At 38.9% G+C, this 24,829-nt stretch overlaps 1 protein-coding gene across 1 annotated transcript in view; it reads left to right on the forward strand.

Moving 5' to 3' along the window:
• Window positions 1–24,829, forward strand: part of CPED1 (cadherin like and PC-esterase domain containing 1) — a 267,619-nt gene that overhangs the window by 18,203 nt on the left and 224,587 nt on the right. The window contains exon 2 of the mRNA XM_028104949.2: window positions 8,823–9,006. Within this exon, the coding sequence (XP_027960750.2) occupies window positions 8,823–9,006 (184 nt within the window). The remainder of the gene's footprint in view (window positions 1–8,822; window positions 9,007–24,829) is intronic.

Genomic DNA, 24,829 nt, shown 5'->3' on the forward strand with positions numbered 1-24,829 from the left:
GAGATGTGGTGGGAAGTGTTTACGGATCAACAAAAATCATTATGTATCCCTGAAGTCTCAGTATTGCAGATGTTCCGGTGGATTAAGACAATATGATGTTATGTATCATTCAGTATTTTCTAGGATGGTCAGATCAGGGTCTGTCCTGCTGTTCTCTTCCATTTTCCTCTGTTGTGCCCACTCTTCTAATATGTCAGGCTTATAGCCTCTCTCTCTGCTTACTTAACACCTTCATGGCAAATCCTTTCTTCTGGAAGGTTTTCATCCTCTGTATCTCACCTCTCTCTTAGTAATACACACTGTGATTTGACTGTTGCTGTTGACTTGTTGCTGCTTCTCCTTGCTCTTTCTACCCCAAACCAGGCTCCACAGTGCAGTACTTACTGTCCCTTTCCTCCCAGTGCACTTCTGATGCTCCCCCGATGTGATTAGGTGTCTTCTTAGGACAGGTCTCTTGTTTCTCTTACAGTGTGATTGCCCAGGTCATGGAGTACTTCCATTTTTTAAAAAACTTTTCTGTATTATGGGAGTGATGGCCTCTAGTGCTTAGGAAATCTTGTGATTTAGGAAGTAAAAGTCTGACCTTCTAGACTTCTCTCGGGACGCCCATCCATCCAGAAAATAAAATAAAACAAGAAAACACCTTCCCAGTTTTCCTCCTTTGTCTCTTCCCTGCTATGGCTTTTAGTAAAAGGAATCGAAGTTCATCGAGGTTGTCCCTAGGTAGAAAGCCCAGCACGAAATTGTCAACTTTTAAATTTTCTACTACTCCTGAGGTTTTGGTTTCCAACTAGCCACTTAAAAAGATAATGAGTAATGTTGTATTACCTTCACTTTTCTCCTCATTGCCAGTTATTTCTTATTGCATCCCTGAGCATATTTACCATTCATAATAGAAAGTACCTATGGTGCTGACCTTCAAAACCTTCCTCTTTTAATTTCTCCGCCCACCTTTTCCCTCCCTCTAAGAATGTTCTTTCTTCTCTCATTTTCTTTCACACACAACGTTCATAACACATACAAGTAACAGCATCTACAAGAGCTCCAGGGTTGTTCTTTAACACTTTACCCAGACCAGAGATGTTCTCTCTGCAGGGACTTACCTTGCATTAGATTTCATTCACTGTTTATTGCTCTGCCCACCAAAAAGTGAGCTCACTGAGGGATAGAGCTTTGTCAGGTTCTTCACTGTTACATTGCTCAGAGCCTAGCACCATGCCTGTCGTATAGAAAGTGTTCAAAAATATTAAAGAGGTAAGTGAGTGAATGAATAAATATTGAGAAAGAGCCAAGGGGGAGGGGATATGAAGAATCCAGGAGAAGTTCTGGATGAAGATGGATGAAGTTCTCAGGGATTTGAGGGTAGAAATTGGAAGGAGGTTTGTTGCCTGGAAGAAAGGGGGATATAGAATCCGGAGAATAAACAGAGTGATTAGCCGTGGATGAGAAGAGAACAGGTTTCTTCTATGGAAGCCAGCAGAAAAGAGGAAATGTCAGTTGTGCCTATAGGCTATGGGTTTGCCAAAACAGAGGCTGTTTAACCCAGTGTGTTTCCTTCTAATAGTGCTCATTTCCTCTGTGAATGGGAGGCTGTTATCTATAGAAATAAGAAGGTAGCTGGAGAATGGGAAAATTAGTCACTATGGAGAATGTGAGAGAGAGAATTGACCAGGGAAGTATAGCTGGATGGTCTGGGGACCCCGAAGACACAACTGGTTTTGCCAACCAGAATCTGTCCATCCAGGCACTTTTCTTCAGAGCTCTCAACAACCCAGCCCAGGTGCAGGACAGGCAGCCTACTGAGATCTCTGGGTCTCAGTTTCTGCAGCACTCTAATCCTCCCGACTTTCCTGGCATGTCGTAATTTATTATACCTAGTTGTTTACGTCTGCTTTCCTTGATGGGCTATCAGCTCTGTGGGGGCAGAGACGTGTCTGTCTTGTTAACCACTGTGTGCCCAGCTCTTCCTTGCTTGAAGCTCTACCGTGTGAATGATGCAAGTGCAGTGGGAGCAAGGGAATTTAATATACTGGGTAGGGAGTGATTGGAGTGTTGGGCCATGGAATCTGAACTGCAGAGAAAGAAGGTAAAAAAGAGCTAGGAGAAAGTTGGCATTCCCAACACTCATGTGTTGGGAATAAATGAGAAAAGTGGAAATACATGAATGTGATCAGAGAATGGAATATCGCATTTTATAATTTCAGAGGTGGGGCTGTTTTGGGGACCACAAAGTCCAAGATGTAGTCATTGGAGTGGGTGGTTGTAGCGAAGAGCAGGAGAGAGTCATTAGGGATGAAAAAGTCATAGATATTTTATGGCTTGAGATGCAAATGTCGAAGCTTTCACTGAGATTTTTCTAGTTGATGTTTCCACCAGATAGTGAGTAAAATAAACACAAGTTTACAGATAATGAACTCACACTTTGCATTCATGCATTCATTCATTTGCTCATTCATTCATCCATTCCCTCTTACTTAGAACCTGATCGTAAGCTGTAAGTACAATGACTGAAGCAGACACATCTAGGCTTTCATGAAACATACAAATTTGTGTAAGAGGCAGACATTAAACAAGTCATATATAACTATAAGTTGTGAAGAGTGCCAAAGGGAAAGATAGATTGAGAAATAACTGGTGATGGATTTTGGGAATAGCTATTTAAGTGGGTGCCATTTCATCAAAGCTGTATTGGGAATACATTTTTTGTATTGAAACTTTATTGCTTTTGTTTCTCTATTATTGTTTTTTTTTTTTTTTTTTAAAGATTTTATTTATTTATTTGAGAGAGAGAGACACAGCGAGAGAGGGAACACAAGCAGGGGGAGTGGGAGAGGGAGAAGCAGACTTCCCGCGGAGCAGGGAGCCCGATGTGGGGCTCGATCCTAGGACCCTGGGATCATGACCTGAGCCGAAGGCAGCCGCTTAACTGCCTGAGCCACCCAGGTGCCCCTCTCTATTATTGTTTAAAACTGACATAGAGGCACGGATGAGCAAACTTGCCTTTCATTGGTTGTTCATGGGTTACAGTAGCCCCAAGGTGCAGTTTGGGAGTACAATCAGAAGGTGCTCATTGTCATGGAGTAGGTCTGAGAAGTGTGTGTTCCTTCCATGATGGGCTTGAGATCCAGTTGAGTCAGTTGTGAGATAAAGGCAGAGGTTAACTAAAGATTCATTTGGGTGAGGAACGTTGTCATGAGGCTCTGCTTGCATATCCAGGGAGCCTGTGGTTCCTAAACTGTCCTGTAATTACAAAAAATTTTTAAGTGGAAAATGTGTAGCATATGCATCCAAGAAAACTCCATGTTATTTCTTGAATTCTCTAAAGTAAGTACAAATTTCACCAGTGGGTAAAAAAAAAAAAAAATCCTATTTTATTCTTATAATGGGAAAATTAAAACATAATTCACTATGATAGACTCAGCAATATTTCTAAAATGTCAAAGATATAGACCAGCAAGGCAATTTGACTTTTAGTTATATATAACACACATCCAAGGTCTACTATATGATTTGTATTTGAGCATCAAAAGGTGTCATAAATACATGGCTACTTTAATAAATCTAGAAAACATTTCTGTCATGTGAAAAAAAATCCAAGTTTTATTTTTCATCCTTACTATATTTTAAAGAGCTATAGTTCCTGCTTTTGTGGTAAGTCTTGGTTGAAGATTTTTTAATACTGTAAGTAACTGAGAAATAAAGTTTTATAATATAGCTCTTTATTTGATTTTTCTACTGCAAATTCATTACTTTGCTCATTTAATCTTATTTTTGTCATTCTTGCTACTATTTGAAATTCTGCTGAAATAAGCTTCTTAATACAAATGTTCACCACTTTCTATTTATAACCAAGACTTATACATATTGAAAAAAAGATGTTTGTATTCCTCCATTCAAAGACTATATATTATGTGCCCCTTATGTGCCCAGTAGTAGTCTTAGGTTGGGGAAAGAAAAGTGAACAAAATAGACAAAATATATGGTTTCATTTACCTCCTTTTATGGTGTGGGGAGACAGACAATAAATATAACAAATAGATAAATTATATTTTTGCATTGAAAGTTGATGAGTTGGGTGCCTGGGTGGCTCAGTTGGTTAAGCATCTGCCTTCGGCTCAGGTCACAATCCCCGGGTCCTGGAATCGAGTCCTGTGTCCGGCTCCCTGCTCAGTGAGGAGTCTGCTTCTCCCTCTCCCTCTGCCCCTCCCCCTCCTCTCTCTCTCTCAAATAAATAAATAAAATCTTTAAAAAAAAGGTGATGAGTCATATAGAGCAAAACATGTATCAAGATACATGGAAACATATAGTTTATTACAGAAATGCTTTTTATGACAGAGGCCAAACTATAGTAATTGTAAAGCTTATAGAATTCTTTTTTTTTTTTTTTAATATTTATTTAGAGAGAGAGAGTGCAGGGAGGAGGGGCAGAGGGTGAGGGAGAGAGAGTCCCAGGAAGACTCCATGCTGAGCACGGAGCCCGACGCAGGGCTCGATCTTACAACCCTGAGATCAGGACCTGAGCTGAAACCAAGAGTCAGATGCTGAACCGATTGCGCCACCCAGGTGCCCCTAATGCTTATAGAACTTTTAATGGAAAATCAGAGTTACAATATATAATTATTCAATTTTATTAATAATTGATGTCATTTATTGATGAAACACTTTGTTGGACACTTTCATATAGCAAACTAATTTAATTCCCCGTACAACTTCATGAGGTAGAATTTGTTACTTCAGCTATACATATGAGAAAACTCTGCTGTAGAGAGATAAAACAACTCACCCCCATGGATGAAACCAGAAAGTGGCAGTCAGAATTCAAATGCAGATTTCGGATCCCTGGTCTTCCTCTGTTCTTCCTCCACATTGCTGCATCTGACACTTCAGGTTGTTTATTATAACACTCTGTCCTTTGCTTTATCTAATGTGGTATAAGAGTTTCAGATTTTGAAGTCTTTCCAATAAAAATAATAAGTGTTCGGTTTTTTTAAGATTTATTTATTTGAGAGAGAGAGTGTGAAAGTGCAAATGGGGTGGGGTGGGGAGAGAGGGAGAGGGACAGCAAGAGAATCTTAAACAGACTCCCGGATGTGCACGGAGCCCTGATGCGGGGCTCCATCCCATGACCCTGAGATCACGACCTGAGCTGAAATCAAGAGTCGAATGCTTAACTGACTGTGCCACCCAGGCTCCCCAAAAGTGTTCAGTTTTAAAATAACTTTCACAGGGCCACCTGGGTGGTAAAGTCAGTTAAGAGTCCTATTCTTTATTTCTGCTCAGGTTGTGATCTCAGGGTCATGATCTCCAGGTCGAGAGATTGAGCCCCATGTCGGGCTCCCTGACGAGCATGGAGTCTGCTTCAGACTCTTTCTCCCTCTCGCTCTGCCCCTTCCCCCCTCTCAAATAAATCAATAAAATCTTTTTAAAAACTAAAATAACTTTCATATAGTCTGCAAAGTGATTTCTGAGGGACAATTTTTCAGCTGTTTTTAGAAGAAGGGAGAGAGAGAAATGACTTGGGAGTTCAGAATGTTAGCATCCAGTAACACTCATTCTTTCCTAAGGTCTTCTCTGCAGGGCTGTGAGTCTCAAGTTAAGTTATTGTAGTGATGGCCAGGTTAAATTCTTCCACTAAAAATACATCTTTAGAATTGTAGGAGTAATCAAGAGCTCTCATTTCCCAAAGTGCTGCTTCTGGCATTTGATAATCCCACATTTATTGGTGCGGTTGACATAATTATTCACGTAGATTTTATTTCACGTATGCAGTGTGTGCACCTGTTGTTGGACCAGTTAAAAGTGTTCTTTTCCCTTGGTCTTGGGCCATTTTGCTGATACAGTGTGTTATAAATATGACAAGGACAGGAGCAGTTTGTATTACAGGATAATACAACATAATTTGACCGACAAGCTCACTTCCCATTATTCTCTGTAGTCTGAGATGCAAGTTAAAATGTCAGTCTATGTTGTAAAGGTTATTAGAAAATATGGCCAGTAATTATACTTTATTTACAATATGCTCTATGTAGGATACACTGGTAAGAGCTACATTGCTCTTGCTTAAACTCATCATGGCCAGGGTAGGGGGAGGAGGGATGTATCTTTCAAAATAATAACATAAAGTTTGAAAACACACTCTCCTCATGTGAAATCACTGCTCTACTTGAGCCAGCTGTAATAGAGAGGAGCATCCTGTGATTACGAAAGAAAATAATGTGAGAAGGGAATTCTGGCACTGTGCATTTCGCCTGAGTGACACTGATATATTTGGAAGCATCTGTCTTCCCTTGCACCTAGATGCATGTTTCTTTATTTTGGCCTCCTGTGGGTTACTAGTTCCTCTAAGTCCTGTGTACAGAGGCTCAACCTGTTTTTGACTTCAAAGACTCTTTCTCATAAGCTTATTGTGACAAACAATGTGATATTGGCTGGGAAATCATGTCCCAGTTTGCAGTTAAATTTTTGAGTTTAAAAAGTTTCCTTAACAATCAATCAATCAATCATTTCATTATCAATAAAACACGGTATCCTTTAACAAGGGAAAATATCTGATTAATCATATTTGCCCAAAGTGCCACACAGGGGAGGTGTGATTAGCTAGTGTTCTATTCCTTTCTATTAAATCCATCACACACATATTAAACGCCTATGTTACCATGTGCCAGGCAGAGCTTAGACTCAGAAAGAGTTTTTTCTGACTCTTTGCTCTTTATATTATTATTTAAAAAACACATATATAGGGGTGCCTGGGTGACTCAGTCAGCTAAGTGTCTAACTCTTGGTTTTGGCTGAGGTCATAATCTCAGGGTCCTGAGATCGCACCTCGAATTGGGCTCCCTGCTTGGTGGGGAGTCTGCTTGAGATTCTCACCTTCTGCCCCTTCCCCCACTTATGTGTGCACTCTGTCTCTCAAGTAAATAAATAAATCTTTTAAAAAACCATATATAGGGGTGCCTAGGTGGCTCAGTCAGTTAGGCATCTGCCTTCAGCTCAGGTCAGGATCTCAGGGTCCCCTTGGACTGAGCCCCGCATCAGACTCTCTGCTCAGCGGGGAGTCTGCTTCTCCCTCTCACTCTCCCTCTATGTTTCCCCTCTCTCTCTCAAATAAATAAAATCTTAAAAAAAAACCCACATATATAGTATTTCCCATATACCAGGTCCAAGGTCACACAAAGAGTGTCGGTGGAACCAGAGGATTCAAAGCCGGCAGTCTCTCCAGAGTTTGTGTGCTCCTGCACGGCACTCTGCTTTGTCTATTCATTTACAGATGGCAATAATTTGTATGCAATGAAAACTAGGATATGGTTCCTGACCTCAGAGGGTTTGTAATCGAAATCTGTTTCTTCTTTCTTTCCACCCATATCTTCAAAGATCTTGATAGAGCACTGTGGCTCGTTAATTTTGTAGATATCTTCATTTATTAAACATGTACTATGCATACATGTGTACCGCCTGTTAAGGAGCTCACATCAGGGAGAGATGCACACTTCCTCTCATAAGTGCTAATGGGAGGGTGTATTTCAATGAAAACTTTCCAAAAGAGGTGATGTTTGATTTGGAGCTAGTCAGATGGACGAAACAGAGAGAGAGAAGAAGGAATTTTAGGTAGAAGGCACAGGGGGATGTGTATGAAAGAACAGGATGGGATCAGGAATGGGAATGATTAAGATTGTGATATGACCAGAGAAGAAAGACAGGGTTTAAGTTTGAATGGCCTTGTGCTCTTTGATGAAGATTTGGAATGGATTCTATCAGTAATGGGAAGTAATGAAGAAATTTAAGTAGTGAAAAGACATGGTCCATATATTTTAGATCCATAAAGCGAACAGTTGGACTCAGAGGTACCACTGTGAATTATTTGGATTCCCAGTTTTGTTTTTTTATCTCTTTTCCCTCATCATCCTCCCCCAACTCCTTTGTCTCCTCCTCTTTGACCTCCCAGTCTTTGCTCATTATAACCCCCATCCAATCTCATCGCTCCTGGCAACAAAAAATGTCTACTTTATGAAGGTTTAATCTCAAGTTTTCAGGAAAATACCCAATGTCAGCTATTATACCGTATAATGAACTCAAATATCAGCATTCTTTCTACTTGTCAATTGGAAAATTCCCTTTTGTTAGTGGAATTTCAAACATTGGTGTGAGAAAGAGGAATATTTATTTGGAGGAGCAATAAACTATGGAGGGAAGAACCTGAAATTATGATATTCTTCTTCGCGGACAGGGAGCCACCCTGCCACACTGAGATGTATTCCAATTTTGCTGCATCGTGATCGAGCAGCATTATGTATCTCCAAAGAGCTTGGAGCTTGCTTTGCAGCTCTCCCTGTTCCTGAACACGTCCTGCTAGCACAAAATCCATCCTTTCTGAGTCGATTTCCTCTCCTGTGTTTACCTAAAAAGCACTGTTAGAAGATAATGCATCTGGAAATATTTTATATAAGCACAATGCAGATGAAAGGCATTGGTATTAATTTATATTTTCAGCTAGAGTTGAGCTCTGTATTTCTATGTAATAGTATTCCTCTAGGACCTCTATATTTTAATGGCCTAAAATTTTCATCTCTGTAATAGTGAGAAAAATTCAGTTCACCTTCAGTTCTTGCCTGTGAGGTCGCCTTTGTCCTTGTCAGCCTTTCAGAGAGTCTGTCTTTCATTTCCAGAGAAAAACTGACAGGATAACTTTTGGAATGGCCCTTGCATTTGCATTAATGATGTCCTTCAAGGGCAGTGTGCTACTTCCTACTCTTGAATTTTTATGTCTCCTTTCTTTCTTGTTTTTTTTGTTTGTTTGTTTTTTGTTTTTGTTTTTTGTTTTTTAGATGGAGAAATCAGTAGAGACACACTTTGGCAGCCATGACAGAAGGGCCATACTCTACAGGCCTCCTTCCTTCAGCAAAACAGAGCTTCAGCTCCACCAGCACCTTCTCACTCAGCATCGCTATACGGTTGTCATCGCTGAAGAAAGGATCGGTGCTGGCCTTGGGCTGGGGCTGCTAGAAAAAGGTCAGAATAAGAAGTAAATACCCAAGTTGCTTGATATATAATGTGAAACACTTTCTAGAGTGTGCTACATTCTTTCCCTAAAGAAATTTATAAAAACAAATTTTTAGCCGTGATCAACTTTCTTGTATCAAAGAAAACTTGTCTTCTTTTTTTTCTTGCTTCCTCTCAATTTTTCTTTAGCTATATTTCTTTATTCCTGAAATTATTTTGTTTATATTTTTGTAGCATTTGGAGTTGCATAGTTCATATTTAAATGCTACATAAAAAATGTTTATGTTTATGAGCCTGAATACATGTTCTGCCCAGCACCAAACTGCTCCATATTTTAAGAAAATTGCCACTTCATCTGACTGCAAGTAGAATGTGCTGAAAATTGTTTCGAGAAGCCAGCTTAAATGTGATTCACAGATTGGCTCTAAAATGTGAAAGAACTATGGATATTTATCACACAAACTATTACTAGTCAAGTACTTTTATTTCTATCATTTGAAGTGAGAAATAAAAGACAAGTTTTTAAACAGGGTATTTGAAAAGAAAGTTGAGGAAATGATGAGGGTCAAAAAGGGCAGTAACAATAACAGCTAAGGTTTCCTGAGCAGATACACTCCACCTTGCTCTTTCAAGAGCTAGCTGATGCCGCTGAATGAATGAGGTGAGGGGAACAATTAGCCACAATTCCCCTTCACCGTGTTCACCTTTCACCGCACTGGCTGTAAAGGTATAAGCCACTTAGCTAGCAAAGCTTTTGGAGGATAGGGCCCAGAAAGATACACTTTGATGAAAACAAAGGTTCTAAAAACCTGCCGAGTATGGGCCATGAGGACAGGTCTTCAGGAACACCATTTGCTGGGCCCTGTCCCCTGGGAGTCCTATGGTAATCTAGAGTGCTGGGCTTCTGGAAGCAAATGAGAAAAACCAAAGGGCAGGTGAAAGTTCTGGAATATCAAAGAGGGCTGAAAATGAATTTTGGAAACTGCATTGTGCTTGGTTCTATTAAGAAGGACCAATTGAGAGTTCTGGAGCATCCGTAAATGGTATTGTCAGAAAAACCATTTATCCATGTTAAGGAAAGATATAAAATGTTGAGTCTCCCTCTCATCCCATAAAGCATCTTAGCCCATCCCTGAAGTAGGTGATTTCGTGATGACACACCGCTGGTGTCCGAAATTGCTGTGTTCTTCTGCCTCCCTGAAGCTGCTCCTGACTGTGCAGGGGCAGAAGGTTGGTTCTTCGTGCATTTCAACTTCAGTTCAGTTCCAATTTTCAATTCTGTCCAGTTGCAATTCAGAAGGAATACGTCTGCTCTCTCCCTTAATGTCCTTGGGTCAGTTTTACGAGGAGGATGACTTTGCATCTTCCAAATATCAAGAACAGTGCAAAGACAGCCTGAAGGCAATAAACTCTGGCAGCCAAAGCAGCTGCTGGGCCCAGCATAAGATAACGAGATGGGTGTCACCAGACTTTGTCAGTGTAAATGCTGATTTGGCTCACTTACCCCATATTCCCTCAGCTTGTAAAACATCCACTTCCTCATTCTTTCTTGGTTTCTTCGACTCCATATAATAAGATATTCCTGGATAAGGCCTCAAGAAGGGTAGCAATTTCAAGAGTATGCAAAATTGACTTTTGGTTTTTCATCTAATTTTGTAGTTTTCACTGTGAGGGCAACCTCAAATATCTGAAATAAAAAAGTTCTGTGACCATAATCTAACATTTCCTTGATTTTCTAACATATAGGAAAAAAATCACTTTTTTATTGCAGTTTATTTCCATGGCCACAGATTTAATCTCTAAATTGTGTTTGCATTGAGGCACTCACTATAAAAATATTTTCTAAAGATTTGATTCTTGTCAAATTCGTTTTTCTTTAGTTTCCCATAATCACCTCATGCTTACTTTACCATACATATGGCAGCAGAAAGTATGATGCTATATTTGCTCATTTAAACTTAATTTCTCCATGGTGAACATCTTGGGGGAAATGGAAGCAATTCAGAATGATCGGGAGACCTACCCCTCCTATCTTTAACTTTGCTGTCGCAGCTTCTGCTGTCTGCTAAACTGAAATTTGAAACTACTACATCAAAAAAAAAAAAAAAATAGGTACTAACACAAGTGTTACTAAGTGCCCAGGAGCAGATTTGAGACATTTATAAAATACATGCTTGGTTGGAGGAAAATAAATACAAAATAATATTTTCCTATTCTACCTATCCATTTTACCTGCTTTTCTCTCCTCTTCTGATCTGACCCCAGTCAGTTCTGCTGACCTTTTTCTATGCCATTGTTTGAAGCACTGGCGGCCTCTTTCCAGCCTGGAGCTACTTTTTTTTTTCTTTTTTAAACCTTTAAGGCCAGAAATGGATAAAAATCAAAAAAATAAAAGGGTCATAGCCAGGCAAAATTCCACTATTAAGGATAATCTGTTTTTGTAGAATAACATTTGGGCTTTATATTTTATTCAGCTTTCCTACTACTTATTTAGTAAATATTCCTTGAAAGGAAAAGTAAACAGTCTCGGGTTCTAAGTTAGAATGTGGGCATTATGTTTTTTTCCCTGGTTAATTCCATTCTAGTGATTTAACAGAAGTCCGTGGCTCTATCCCGAAAGCCAATAGGGCTGAGGATATGCAACTTTAAGCAAGTTAGGTTCTTTTAGCTCTGGTTCTCTTATCTGTTAAAGGCAATAATGATATTGCTTCATGGTAGTATGTGGTGAGAATTTAATCACTTTGTCCACCCCACCAGAGTTCTGGGAGGAGACAACGTAAAGCCCAGCCACTATTTTTTAATTCAATAATCTGGGAGTGGGGCCCGGAAATTTATATGTTAAAAACAGACACATATGATTCTGATATATATCCCACTGGGGCACACTATCCTAAGGGATATACTATTGGTTCAAGACATAGCAATCTCTAGACTTAATTCTGGGAATAAAACAATGCAAAAGTCTGCTTGCTATAACGCCAATGTACTACTTAAGTATTAACCGTATAGGTATTTACAAGCATTTAATTTTTAGGCTGATTTAGAAAACAGTAAGAGGACAATTGTCTTTACAGATTTAGGCCTATAAAACTTAGCAGCATGTAAGACATATACTTTGTCGTCCTTCAGTCTCTTGCTTTGGAAAAAATATATCTTATGTCCCTGCATTTGTAAGAACATATAATTCTCTAGAGAAAAAGATAGAAGCACCCATCAATCATTGCCCTTCCTAGTATCTAGATACTACTTAGTAAATCAGTGCTTTAGTACATGGAATAGTATAGTAGCCTAAAAGAAAGTAGATATTTTCCGAAAATCTTAACCTATTCCCATGGTAACATCTAAGTAGTATGTCGTCCGTGAGACCCTGTCTCAGTAGATTGTACCATTGGATCAGAATTATTTCTGTATACTTGAAGAGTAGTGCATATTTATCAGTTTTCTGTTCACTTCTGAATACACCTTGCAATTCTAAATTAAATGTATTATATAGTCCCTGTGAAAAACAAATGCCAACTCGCTACAGAATTGGTCATTCTTATGGTTTCAAATTGCTCTTGTTTTTGTAACATGGGGGTTCTACATGGAATGTTTTTTTGAAGAAACACAAAAAGTGGAAGACTATATCAATTTTCTGGCCAGGGGTTGGCAATCGATGGCCCGCTGGTATGGCTCTTATGGCCTAAACATTTATTGGTCCCTTAACAGAAAAAGTTTGCTGACCCATGTAGCTAGATTAATTCTATGTCATCTGATCCCATCCCAAGCTGATGGTTAAACTCTAGGACTGAGACAGTTTAGTTTTGTAACTTATACCAAACCTCATTTGAAAAGGATTTGATGGTTTACAATAAAACATATAATAATAACATTACTAAAATGGAAATATAAAGTTAGGGCTCAGTCTGGATATTCCTCTTAGTTACCATAATTGAAGCTTAATTTTGGCTTGAGCCTGCAAATACCGAGAGCAACAAGGAAAAGAATGGAAATTTTACTCTCAGAAAGAAGGGAACATGACGTTCCTTCCCCTAACCACCCACATGCCCAAGCAGTATATTTAAAACAAGTTTCTTGAAGGGATTAGTAAGTAAACAAACCTAAGTTATGTAATGGGTCAGGAGGCAGATGAAGTGGATGTCATATCTTAGTTCATACAGCAACCTTCCAACAGGAGCTGAGAGCATAACATTACAGCACGGTATGACCAAGGCATTTCTAGGAAGGGCTAGAGTTAATATGGTGATAGCATTTATTGATATTTGTATTGATATTAAACTTGATATATTGTGTTCTGGAGAATGCTATTTGAAATAATGTTGCTTCACGGTTTTTTCCCTCCCTAATAAGGACACTGTAATTTATCCAGCTGTGTTCTTGGGAAGCACTATTAAAAGATATAGTTAATAGAGCGAGAGATACAGATCATTACTTAATGTTGTGGAAAATAGATTAGAGAAGAAAAAACCTATTTCCTTCCCTGCTTATAATTTAATAGTTTTCTATCCTCCAATACTTTTATTTACATTCACTTTCACTCTCAAAAATGTCCAACACATCCATGTACCATTTGAAATTTAGTTTAATTTTGAAGGTTTATTTATAATGGCTACTTGCCAAAAGCTGTTTCTGGGGTTTGTATGGAAAAGAAGCAACTACTACAGATCAAGCTTAACTTTTGTGATGGAAAGCATATTTCAGTTTTTTTTTCTTTAGTTTATTTGTATTCAAGAAGAACCTATAAGGAAGTTGAGATTTAAATTTCCCATAAGTAAGAAGAGCTTAACCACAATAATTGCTTTCTTGGGGAGGTAGTAGACTGTGGTAATTAAAAAGAATAAGCTTTGGAGTAAGATCAAACCTGGGTTGAGTTTTAGTGTTACCTTTAATGGTTATATAACCTTCGACAAGTTACTTAACCTCTCAAAGCCCTAGTTTTCTCTGGGAATTGATTGTTTTGGATTGTTCTATGAATGCCACATTATGGGCACTCCAGGAATGGGAGATAATATCATTACTTCTGTCAAGAACTAATTCCAGAAAGGAGATTATGGAGATTCCTTTCTGGGGAGGTACACTTAAAATGGGTTCTATATGAAGAACATAGGGGTGCTGCTAATGGATATTTTGTGATAAATGAACTTGATAGGTGCTTTCAAGGCCCTCTTTATCAACCTACATGTTCCCATTGAAAGGCCTGGGTTGTAAACCCTCCTGAAATTCCAACACATAGTCTCCTGGACCATTCCCTTGGGAAAGACCCCTCATTAAGAAAAAAATCTATGAGTTCCTTGAGGTCAGGGACCATGTCTGTTCGTCTTATCATTTAAAACCATGCCGTCCACCTAGAGGCACACAATGAATATTTATTGAATACAGCTGAATGCATGAATAAATGAAGATAACATAGTGTACCAATATTTGAGCCCCCCCTTTTTTTTTAATTTGACAGAGAGACAGCCAGAGAGGGAACACAAACAGGGGGAGTGGGAGAGGGAGAGGGAGAAATAGGCTTCCTGCTGAGCCAGGAGCCCGATGCTGGACTCGATCCCAGCACCCTGGGATCATAACCTGAGCCGAAGGCAGACACTTAATGACTGAGCCACCCAGGTACCCCAATATTTGAGCCCCTTAAATAGTGAAGTACCTCAGAAAATTCACATTAAAACTTAATTGATAAGCCTTCTATTTTTATGTAACTTTATAGGTACAATGATATTCTACCTATGCTCAGATCTGTTCTTATATGAAGGTAATTGAACTACAACTATGGTAGTATATAGGGCTGATATTACCTGTTGGGGCTTTTAGTGCTTGTGTCCATTTTTCAGAGTTCTTTTCTTCTTTTGCTTTTAAGACTCCTCTGTCACATTTACCAGTGTTACTGTCTGTTGATTTTGGAGGAGGATGGTTGAGTTTAGTTCTAGGCATATTTAGTCTCAGGTGCCTTGAGCTTTTCATCTGAATGCATTTACCAAAAACTGAAGAAAACAGAGAGGCCGGGGCAGAAGATGAGAATTTGTGAGTTATCTGCCTAGCGGTGATGACTGATTCACTGAGGGTTTAATATCCCATAAAACAATGAAACACATAGCATTACCTAACAAAATGCTGTCCAATAAAGGACACGTGAAAGTAAGCATATAGCTTTTGTGGCTTGTGGACATAGAAAGCATTTAGGGTCAAGCACCCATCTTGTGATTTAGGTCCCATTTGTGTCCTTTAGAGCACGCTCTCTACCTCTTTGCATAGAATAGTGTAAAATATTCATCTTTATGTTCTTCCAATCCCTTGCTTTGGAAAAATATATCATATGACCCAGGGATTTTATAACATACACCTTCTCTACAGAAAAAGATAGAATCACCATCAAATTATTCTCTGTCAAATCATCCAGGTCCTATTTAGTAAATCATTGTTTTCGTTCATAGAATGGAGTAGGGGCCTAAGAGAGAATAAATATTTTCCAAAAGTTTTTAACTTGCTCCCAGGGTAGAGTCTAAGTAATATATGGTCCAAGAGACTCTGACACATAGTATATTTTATCATTGGGTGAGAATTATTTACGTATACTTGAAGAGGGCATATTTTTGCCGTTGCAGCCAAAACCAGCTCTGCAGCAGGCACAAGAAAATGGATGGTTCCAATTGCAAACAATGTTTCTGGGAGGCCCTGAAAGTAGTTGGACCAATATTTTTGTGCACCCACTGTTTAACGGGACACTTGGGTACAAGATTTATTTGTGGTAACTCTAGAAGACATAACCAGGGCCAATTTAAGGATGAACATTTTATCAGTCAGAGTTACCCAGCAGGGGAACTGCCCATCTCAGAACCTAGGAGGTGTTGTTGGCGTGGCATCAAGTCAGGGGTGCTCCCGAGCACTTGATTTATTACTCAGGAGAATGAGTAAAATCACTACCCAAGTCTTTTTCAGGTCGGCACTGTAACCTCTATATGCACAGAATGATGGAAAGTAAGACGAGGTTTTAAACCTCATCATTCTGGCGCCTGGGTGGCTCAGATGGTTAAGCGTCTGCCTTCACCTCAGGTCATGATCCCAGCTTCCTGGGATCGAGTCCTGCATCGGGCTCCCTGCTCAGCAAGGAGCCTGCTTCTCCCTCTGCTTCTCTCTCTCTGTCTCTTCTGAATAAATAAATAAAATCTTTTTAAAAAATAAATAAACCTCATCATTCTAGGGATTCCTTTTCTTTAGTCTTTTTAGTCTCACATCCAAGGGCAGAAGAGAGGAATGGTGAGCAAAGGAGTGGAGGAACATTGGTCTGGAGGCAAAACCCAGGGCGATTCCCCTTTGGCTAGTAGTGCGTGTTGATAGCAGATGCTTCTACTGATCCTTGAAAACTAGAGAGCTTAATGAACTGCTCCTCTCCCTCCTTCCTGTCTGCAGCCTCACACCAGCACCCCTGCTGCTTCCCTGAGTTTAATATGCTCTATGATTACTTAGCAGGAAGACGAAAGAGTAAAGGTCACATTAAAGAGGCACAGTGTGTTTTGCCTTGTCCGTATTTCACCAAGAACGCCTTTGACATACATTTTTTATTATGCAAGGAATGAATAGGTTTTGGGTGATATCAGAAGTGCTTCTGTGCCTTTAGTTAATCAAACTGGGGAGAAAAGAAAAAAGGAAATTGAATCAAAGAAACTTGCTGATCTGCACCCATTCTATTTTATTGTAGTATGACAGGCAGTAATTGTGTGTTCAGGTTTATTGTTATTTTCCTCCGTGCTTATAGAATTACTGATGTATTTACGACCAAACAGAATTTGTTCTTTAATTGGCACACTAGAGCTCGAGGAATGTTTATTTAACCTTAACTCAGTTGGGCTGTTTATACTACAGAGACCCGAGTTCAATTTACTTTAGTTTTTGAAAAAAGCTTTCTTATTTATAAAAGTTGAGCTTCAAGTGACCTCCCCATTCTGATGTTTCCTTTACCCTCCACTGTGCAAAGAGAACAAAAAGCCAGTGTCTCATTTTTACTCCAAAGAAACTAAACTTGCTTCCTTAAGTGGGTTGGTTCTTACCATTGAAAATGGTAACCAGATGTTTACTGAAATCCCCAGCATTTCTCATTCAAGCCTAGCTTCCTTCTAATCGTTTGATCTTTTTAAGTTTCATAGAAACCAGATTGGGTATTTAAGTTTTCCAAAGCCGGGAAATGTTTAATATAGCTTTGAAGATACTTTCTCTGAACTCTTTCTTTAAATGCCCTTTCTGCTACTTTTATTTTTTTTAAAGTTACAGCATTAATCTTTTTCTATTTAACCATATTACAAATAACATACTATTGTTTGGCTTAGTGTGAAGGGAAAAAATCTTGCAGGTTTTTTTTTCCCTTGGCAGATACATATGGTTGCTTTTGTAGAACAACAAAAAACTACATGTCACGTAGTTTGCCTCAGTTACAAAATTAATAGCCAAATTCAGTGGTCGGTTAAAATATTTCATTTCAGACACCAGGTAATATGGATTCCCTCTGATCTTTTTAGATCAGTGGTTCTCAAACTTGGCTGTCCGTGGAAATCCTCTGAAGAGCTTTAAACTCCTGCTTCCTAGTTTCTAGGTGCAGATGTTCTGATTTAGTGGATCTAGAGTTTAAAATCTCCAGGTGATTCTAAAGTACAGGTAAATTTGAGAACTTTGGTTGATGTTCTATGTTGTTTTCATCTCAAATTAATTTTTGTAAGTACAGTTGGCCTTTGAACAACACAGATTTGAACCATGTGGGTCCACTTATACACGGATTTCTTACAGAACAGTCCTATAAATGTATTTGCTCTTCCTTATGACTTTCTTAATAATATTTCTTTTCTCTCGCTTGCATTATTATAACAATACAGTGTATAATACTTGGAACATACAAAATATATATTAGTTGACTGTTCATGTTATTGGTAAGGCTTTTGGTCAACAGTAGGCTACGAGTAGTTAAGTTTTGGGGGAGTTGAAAGTTTTATACAGATTTTCTACTCTACAGGAGTTGGTATCCCCTCACCCCTGCATTGTTCAAGGGTCAACTGGAATTTATTTCATGTCATTGTTCTTTTCATATTTCTTTAGAATTAAAGACTTTTTTTCTTTCAGAAATTATACATTTTGTTGGTTTTGCCATAGACTAAACTATGCTTCGAATCACAGATTTAATTTGTAAAAATAAATAATATTCATATTATATTTAGATTAAGGAAAGACTCCAGGAAAGAAAAACAAACTGTTTCATATGGGACTTTTCAAGTGACAGAGTGTGTGGATTAACTACAGGGAGTTTGGGGACTCCAGATATGGTGTGTTTACTATACTAGTGTATTATCAGATTTAGATGCTTGAAATATTTTAGATGGTTCCCTCAATTTGGGAGGAGTTTGGGAGCATCTATCCACATTTTCGAGACTGCCTCTTCATTTTTTACCACTTTTGCTTTCTACTCTCCATTTTATAATTATTGTAAACCTCCCCAGTCACTTCCCTTTGAGACTTGACTTTCCCTCCGGAGAATTAATTAACTAATTAGTTAAACATTATTCATTAATATTTCCCTTTGGATATTCTCTATGATCTTTCATCTTCCTTTTAGCTAAAGTTGCTTCTTCCTAACAGCATCTCTTTGTGGATGTCTAGACATCCAAGACTCAAGAAAAAGTATATTTTCCTTAGTAATCTCTCTCTGATTAAGCCTCAATAATCTGACTCGCCCCTCTCTTAAAATAACTTTTTTTTGGAATTTACCAAGAAACTCCTTTTTTTTTACAAAACATAGTCACTATATTTATGATTGCATTATTTTTGGTATGAGAGCCAATTTGAGCCTGAGTAGAATATCAGTGTTCTTCAAAAGTTATGTAGTAATTTTTTAAAAACTGAAATTAAGCTTTAATGTGAGGTAATTTCTCAATTTCCTTAATCTTACTTAACGGTGATTCCCAAACTTGGTGAAATGTGTGAATCAGTGGAATAAACACCTGTCCTAGCAATGTCTAGGTCCCATGGGGTATAGAATTTTCTTACAAACTCTTTTCTCCCTTAACTTCCTTAATGCTGCCCTCTCCTGCTTCTCCAACCCTTCTGACCCTTCTTCTTTATGATCTTCCTCCAAACATGGACATTCTCTCCAAGACACTTATCTGCAGTCTTCTTTTTTTCCCCTATCTTGATATTTCCTCAAGATATTTTTCTACTCTGCAGGTTCAATAATCTCCTCTGGAGAACAGATTGGTGGCAGCCAGAAGTGGTGTGGGGGGGGAGGGGGCTAGACTACATGGATGAAGGTGGCCAAAAGGTACCCACTCCCAGTTAGAAATAAGTTCTAGGGGGGCGCCTGGGTGGCTCAGTTGGTTAAGTGTCTGTGTCTTCGGCTTGGGTCATGATCTCAGGGTCCTGGGATGGAGTCCTGCATCAGGCTCCTTGCTCAGCAGGAGCCTGCTTCTCCCTCTCCCTCTGCCCCTCCCCCCACTTGTGTGCTCTCTCTCTCAAATAAATAAATTCTTTTTTTTTAAAGATTTTATTTATTTATTTGACAGAGAGAGACACAGCAAGAGAGGGAACACAAGCAGGGGGAGTGGGAGAGGGAGAAGCAGACTCCCCGCTGAGCAGGGAGCCCGATGCGAGGCTCTATCCCAGGACCCTGGGATCATGACCTGAGCTGAAAGCAGACACTTAATGACTGAGCCACCCAGCCGCCCCTAAATAAATTCTTTTAAAAAAGAAATAAGTTCTAGGGATGCCAGGTACAGCATGGTGACTATAGTTAATAACACTGTATTTTATGTTTAAAGTTGCTAAGAGAGTAAATGGTAAAAGTTCTCCACACACACATACACACACACACACAAATTTGTAACTATGTGGTGATGAATGTTAACTAGACTTACTGTGGTGGTCATTTTACAATATATGCATATATTGAATCATTATGTGGTGCACCTGAATCTAATATAATGTTATATGCAATTATATCTCACTAAAAAAAAATCTCCTCTGTAGATATAACCTCTGCATAATGTTGAATCCTAATTTGTCTTCTGTAAGCAGAGTTTTTAGAGTCTTGATTCTCAGGTACCTGATAGATGTTTTGATTTGTGTGTCCCACTGTCTCAACATGTGGCGAACTACACTTGTCTTCTTCCACCCCAGTAACGTCTGTGGTTCTGCCAGCCATGTTTCTCTTGCGAGTACTGCATTCCCTCAGTCTCTCATGTGCTAAAGCTCATCTTCAGGTTCTCCCTCTTCTTCAGCTGCAGCACACATTAGGCATCTGGGCCATGGCTCCACATTTTGGGCCTCTCATGCTATCACAATGGCAACTAAATACTCGCCCAGGGGCTGGTCTCTGCTTTTGACAGTACACCCCCACCACGACTGCTAGTTTAATATTACACAAACATGGCTCTGCTTACATCACTTCCCTATGCAGAAGTCTTCAGTGACATCTCATTTCCTCCTAATCAGAAGAGGTATTTCTTGGCGCGGCATTCAAAGCTTCCCATGCCGGCTGTAGCATGATTCTCAGGCTTGGCTTCACACCCGAATGATTCAGGGATCTTAACAAAAGTCTATGCCCAGGCCCCACTTCTGAAAATTATATCAGAATTTTAGAGGAGGAGAATGAACCTGGATATCACTCTTTTTTTACAGGACTCCTAAGTGATAGTAATGTGTGGGCCCCCTGCTATTGGCCTACTCACCTTTGCCTGATCACATTTCTTCTTTTTTTTTTTATTTTTTTATTGTTATGTTAATCACCATATATTACATCATTAGTTTTTGATGCAGTGTTCCATGATTCATTGTTTGTTCATAACACCCAGTGCTCCATGCAGAACGTGCCCTCCTCAATACCCATCACCAGGCTAACCCATCCCCCCACCCCCCTCCCCTCTAGAACCCTCAGTTTGTTTTTCAGAGTCCATCATCTCTCATGGTTCGTCTCCCCCTCTGACATACTCCCCTTTTCTTCCTCTCCTGTTATCTTCTTCTTTTTCTTTTTTCTTAAAATATGTTGCGTTATTTGTTTCAGAAGTACAGATCTATGATTCAACAGTCTTGCACAATTCACAGCGCTCACCGTAGCACATACCCTCCCCAATGTCTATCACCCAACCACCCCATCCCTCCCACCCCCAACCACTCCAGTAACACTCATTTTGTTTCCTGAGATTAAGAATTCCTCATATTAGTGAGGTCATGTGATACATGTCTTTCTCTGATTGACTTATTTCACTCAGCATAACACCCTCCAGTTCCATCCATGTCGTTGCAAATGGCAAGATCTCATTCCTTTTGATGGCTGCATAATATTCCATTGTGTATATATACCACATCTTCTTTATCCATTCATCTGTCGATGGACATCTTGGCTCTTTCCACAGTTTGGCTATTGTGGACATTGCTGCTATAAACATTGGGGTACACGTACCCCTTCGGGTCCCTACATTTGTATCTTTGTGGTAAATACCCAGTAGTGCAATTGCTGGATCGAACGGTAGCTCTAATTTCAACTGTTTGAGGAACCTCCATACTGTTTTCCAGAGGGGTTGCACCAGCTTGCATTCCCACCAACAGTGTAGGAGGGTTCCCCTTTCTCCACATCCCCGCCAACATCTGTCGTTCCCTGACTTGTTAATTTTAGCCATTCTGACGGGTGTGAGGTGGTATCTCATTGAGGTTTTGATTTGGATTTCCCTGATGCCGAGCGATGTTAAGCACTTTTTCGTGTGCCTGTTGGTCATTTGGATGTCTTCTTTGGAGAAATGTCTGTTCATGTCTTCTGCCCATTTCTTGATTGGATTATTTGGTCTTTGGGTGTTGAGTTTGATAAGTTCTTTATAGATTTTGGATACTAGCCCTTTATCTGATATGTCATTTGCAAATATTTTCTCCCATTCTGTTGGTTGTCTTTTGGTTTTGTGGACTGTTTCTTTTGCTGTGCAAAAGCTTTTTATCTTGATGAAATCCCAATAGTTCATTTTTGTCCTGGCTTCCCGTGCCTTTGGCGATGTTTCTAGGAAGAAGTTGCTGCGGCTAAGGTCGAAAAGGTTGCTACCTGTGTTCTCCTTTAGGATTTGGATGGACTCCTGTCTCAGGTTTAGGTCTTTCAACCATTTGGAGTCTATTTTTGTGTGTGGTGTAAGGAAATGGTCCAGTTTCATTCTTCTGCATGTGGCTGTCCAATTTTCCCAACACCATTTGTTGAAGAGACTGTCTTTTTGCCGTTGGACATTCTTTCCTGCTTTGTCAAAAATAAGTTGACCATAGAGCACATTTCAAAACTTTGTGATTTGCATTGCTACTGAGGTTTTTGGCTCCGAGGATTCCTTCCTGTCTGCCATTTCTTAAAATCTAAATTAATTTGTAAGTTTACCCATGAATTTCCCTCAAAGTAGAAATAGTAAACAAGTTATCTGAGACCTCATCACACATGATTCAAACATCTCTGAGGCCTAGAGTATGTTTTGTGTTATATATTTTTATATTTTTTATTGTGTTCATCTCGTCTCGCCTTCTATATTATAAACTTCTTGTAAAGCAAGGAATGTTTTATTCATCTGTTCATTCTGCATAAGACAGTGTCTTGCATATACCTAGTAGGCACACAATTAAATGAATAAGCAGTTGAAAAAATAAACCTGCAAATATACTAAGAAAATAACTGAATTTTTCCTCGCATATTCAAGCATCATTTGCTTCTTAGAAAACTAGGGAAAAACTATTTAGTGTGAAAGGAAATAGTTGTATGGTAGAGCAAAATGAAATGTGCTCCAGGCTGTGTCTGAGCAAAACCAACTGAAAAACAAAACTCACATACTCTTTGCCCTTAGTGACGAATTCTCTGTAACCTTGTTTCAGAGTTGGTCAAGCCGGTGATGTCTCTGCTTTCAAGGAAAGAATTCCACCAAGAAGTTAATAGTAGTCTTTTAACAGTAATAATAATTCTTTTCAGCTCTGTCTCTAAGGAAAAATATAAAAGTCATATGAGAATCTCATCATCTGTGCAACAAAATGATCTATTTAGAACAGGGAACTTTTAGAATTTAAAAAATCTTGTTTAACATCCCACCTCATTATCAGAGTGACCAAACAAGTGATTAAAGGGTATGAAGGGCAGAGATGACGCTTAGGGTGCCCTGCTTTCCTAATAGCAAGCTCTGTATTTTGTACTTATCAGTAGGTAAAGGGAATCCCTCTCTGGATGGTTGTTTAAAGAGCATAGTTTTGGCAAAGCACAAGCATAGTACCTACTGTTTACTGGGCCCATGATTCTCAAACTTACTATGTATTGGAATTGTCTGGAAGACTTGTTAAGTCACAGATTGCTGAACCCTATTCCCAGTAGATCTGACCCAGTCAGTAACAATGGGGAGGTGTGTTAAGAAATAAGAAATTTCCAGGTAATGCTAATGTGCTGGTCCTGGACCATATGTTGAGACTACTGTGCTGGATACTTCTTTATTACAGTTTTTCTGTGTTTCTTCCAGAAGCACAAAGAAGTTCTGCCTATTTGCTATTTAAGTAGTTAGTGGCCAAATAATTCCCCATTTGCCCTGCCAGGACTCTGAGCCAATCTTCCACATTGGTGAGAAGCCCTGCTCCTGAAATCAAATAGATGCTAAATCCAATAATTATAAATTGGCATGCAAAGTCTTGGTACATGTTATCTTAATTCTTTATAGTCAAGGCTAGTGGCCCATTTGAATTGATAGCAACAAGCAGCTGCATTTAAACTGTCTTTGGGCATGTTGGGTTTGCTTGAAGATAGTGGGATTGAGGTAAAAACATGAACATATGATTTATCCCAAATGGTAATTCTGTGCCCCCAAGGAGCAGCAAGAAGGTACTAGGGAAAAGAGGAAAGCTGCCTTGGGTTTATTGTCAATGTGAAACTGTGACTAAGTTACCTCATTTCTTCAGAAGCCTTTCATTTTACAGAAGATGAAGATTTTTGGACTAGATAATCTTTAGGATCTATTCCAATTGCAAAATACATAAAAAATACAATAAAGAATGGAGGAGATTACCTATAAGGCCACCCACAAAGACAGTTAATTTTGGGACTTGTTTCTTTATAGGTTTTTTATACGTTTTACACAATTTTCTAGCTTGCTTTTTTAGGATACTATTTATTAGAAACACAGGCCATAACATCTTTGTAAACATTATTTCAGTGGCTACATAAGATTATGTTATGTGGATGTATTTAATGTTTGTTTAATAAGATTTTCTTAATACTTTCCACATTGTTAAATATTTATGATGTTGCCAATGTTTTGCTGTGTAAATAATTCTTCTATATAAATCTTTGTCTACATTTCTAATTCTTTTCTTAGCACAAATTTCTAAAATTAAAACTATTGAAAGGAAGAATGAGGGTGCTTTTTGAAGCTCATGATTCATGCTGTCAAAATTCTACCTGAAAAGTTTAAAAGCATTTCCCATTAGACATGCAAAAAAATTCCCATCTCACTAAACCTCACCAATATCAAAACTCTGTCATTTTAATAAGTGAGGTTGTTTTCAGAATGAGAACTTGACCTGTTGTTCTATGGAAGTATGGCATGGAAATCCAAAATCACAGCTGTAGTATAAAACAGATTGTTTCTGTTGGAAATTGGTACTTGCATCATAGTAAGAATGCTGGGAATGCCAGAAAGGCAGGCACATTCCATGGTAATCTAAAGGCTCATCCAGATAGCCAACATATCAGGAATAATGAGTGTTTGCATTTCCACTGGTTTGTTTGCTCTATTCATTATTTGTCCACTTTTTGGAGAAATAGCATATTAAAGCTTATCAGCAAGACCTTATTTTGTGGGTACCT

The sequence above is a fragment of the Eumetopias jubatus genome, unplaced genomic scaffold, assembly GCF_037043125.1.
Source record: "Eumetopias jubatus isolate StellerSeaLion01/CBP00866 unplaced genomic scaffold, mEumJub1_p1.0 scaffold_14, whole genome shotgun sequence".
Taxonomy (NCBI): domain Eukaryota; kingdom Metazoa; phylum Chordata; class Mammalia; order Carnivora; family Otariidae; genus Eumetopias; species Eumetopias jubatus.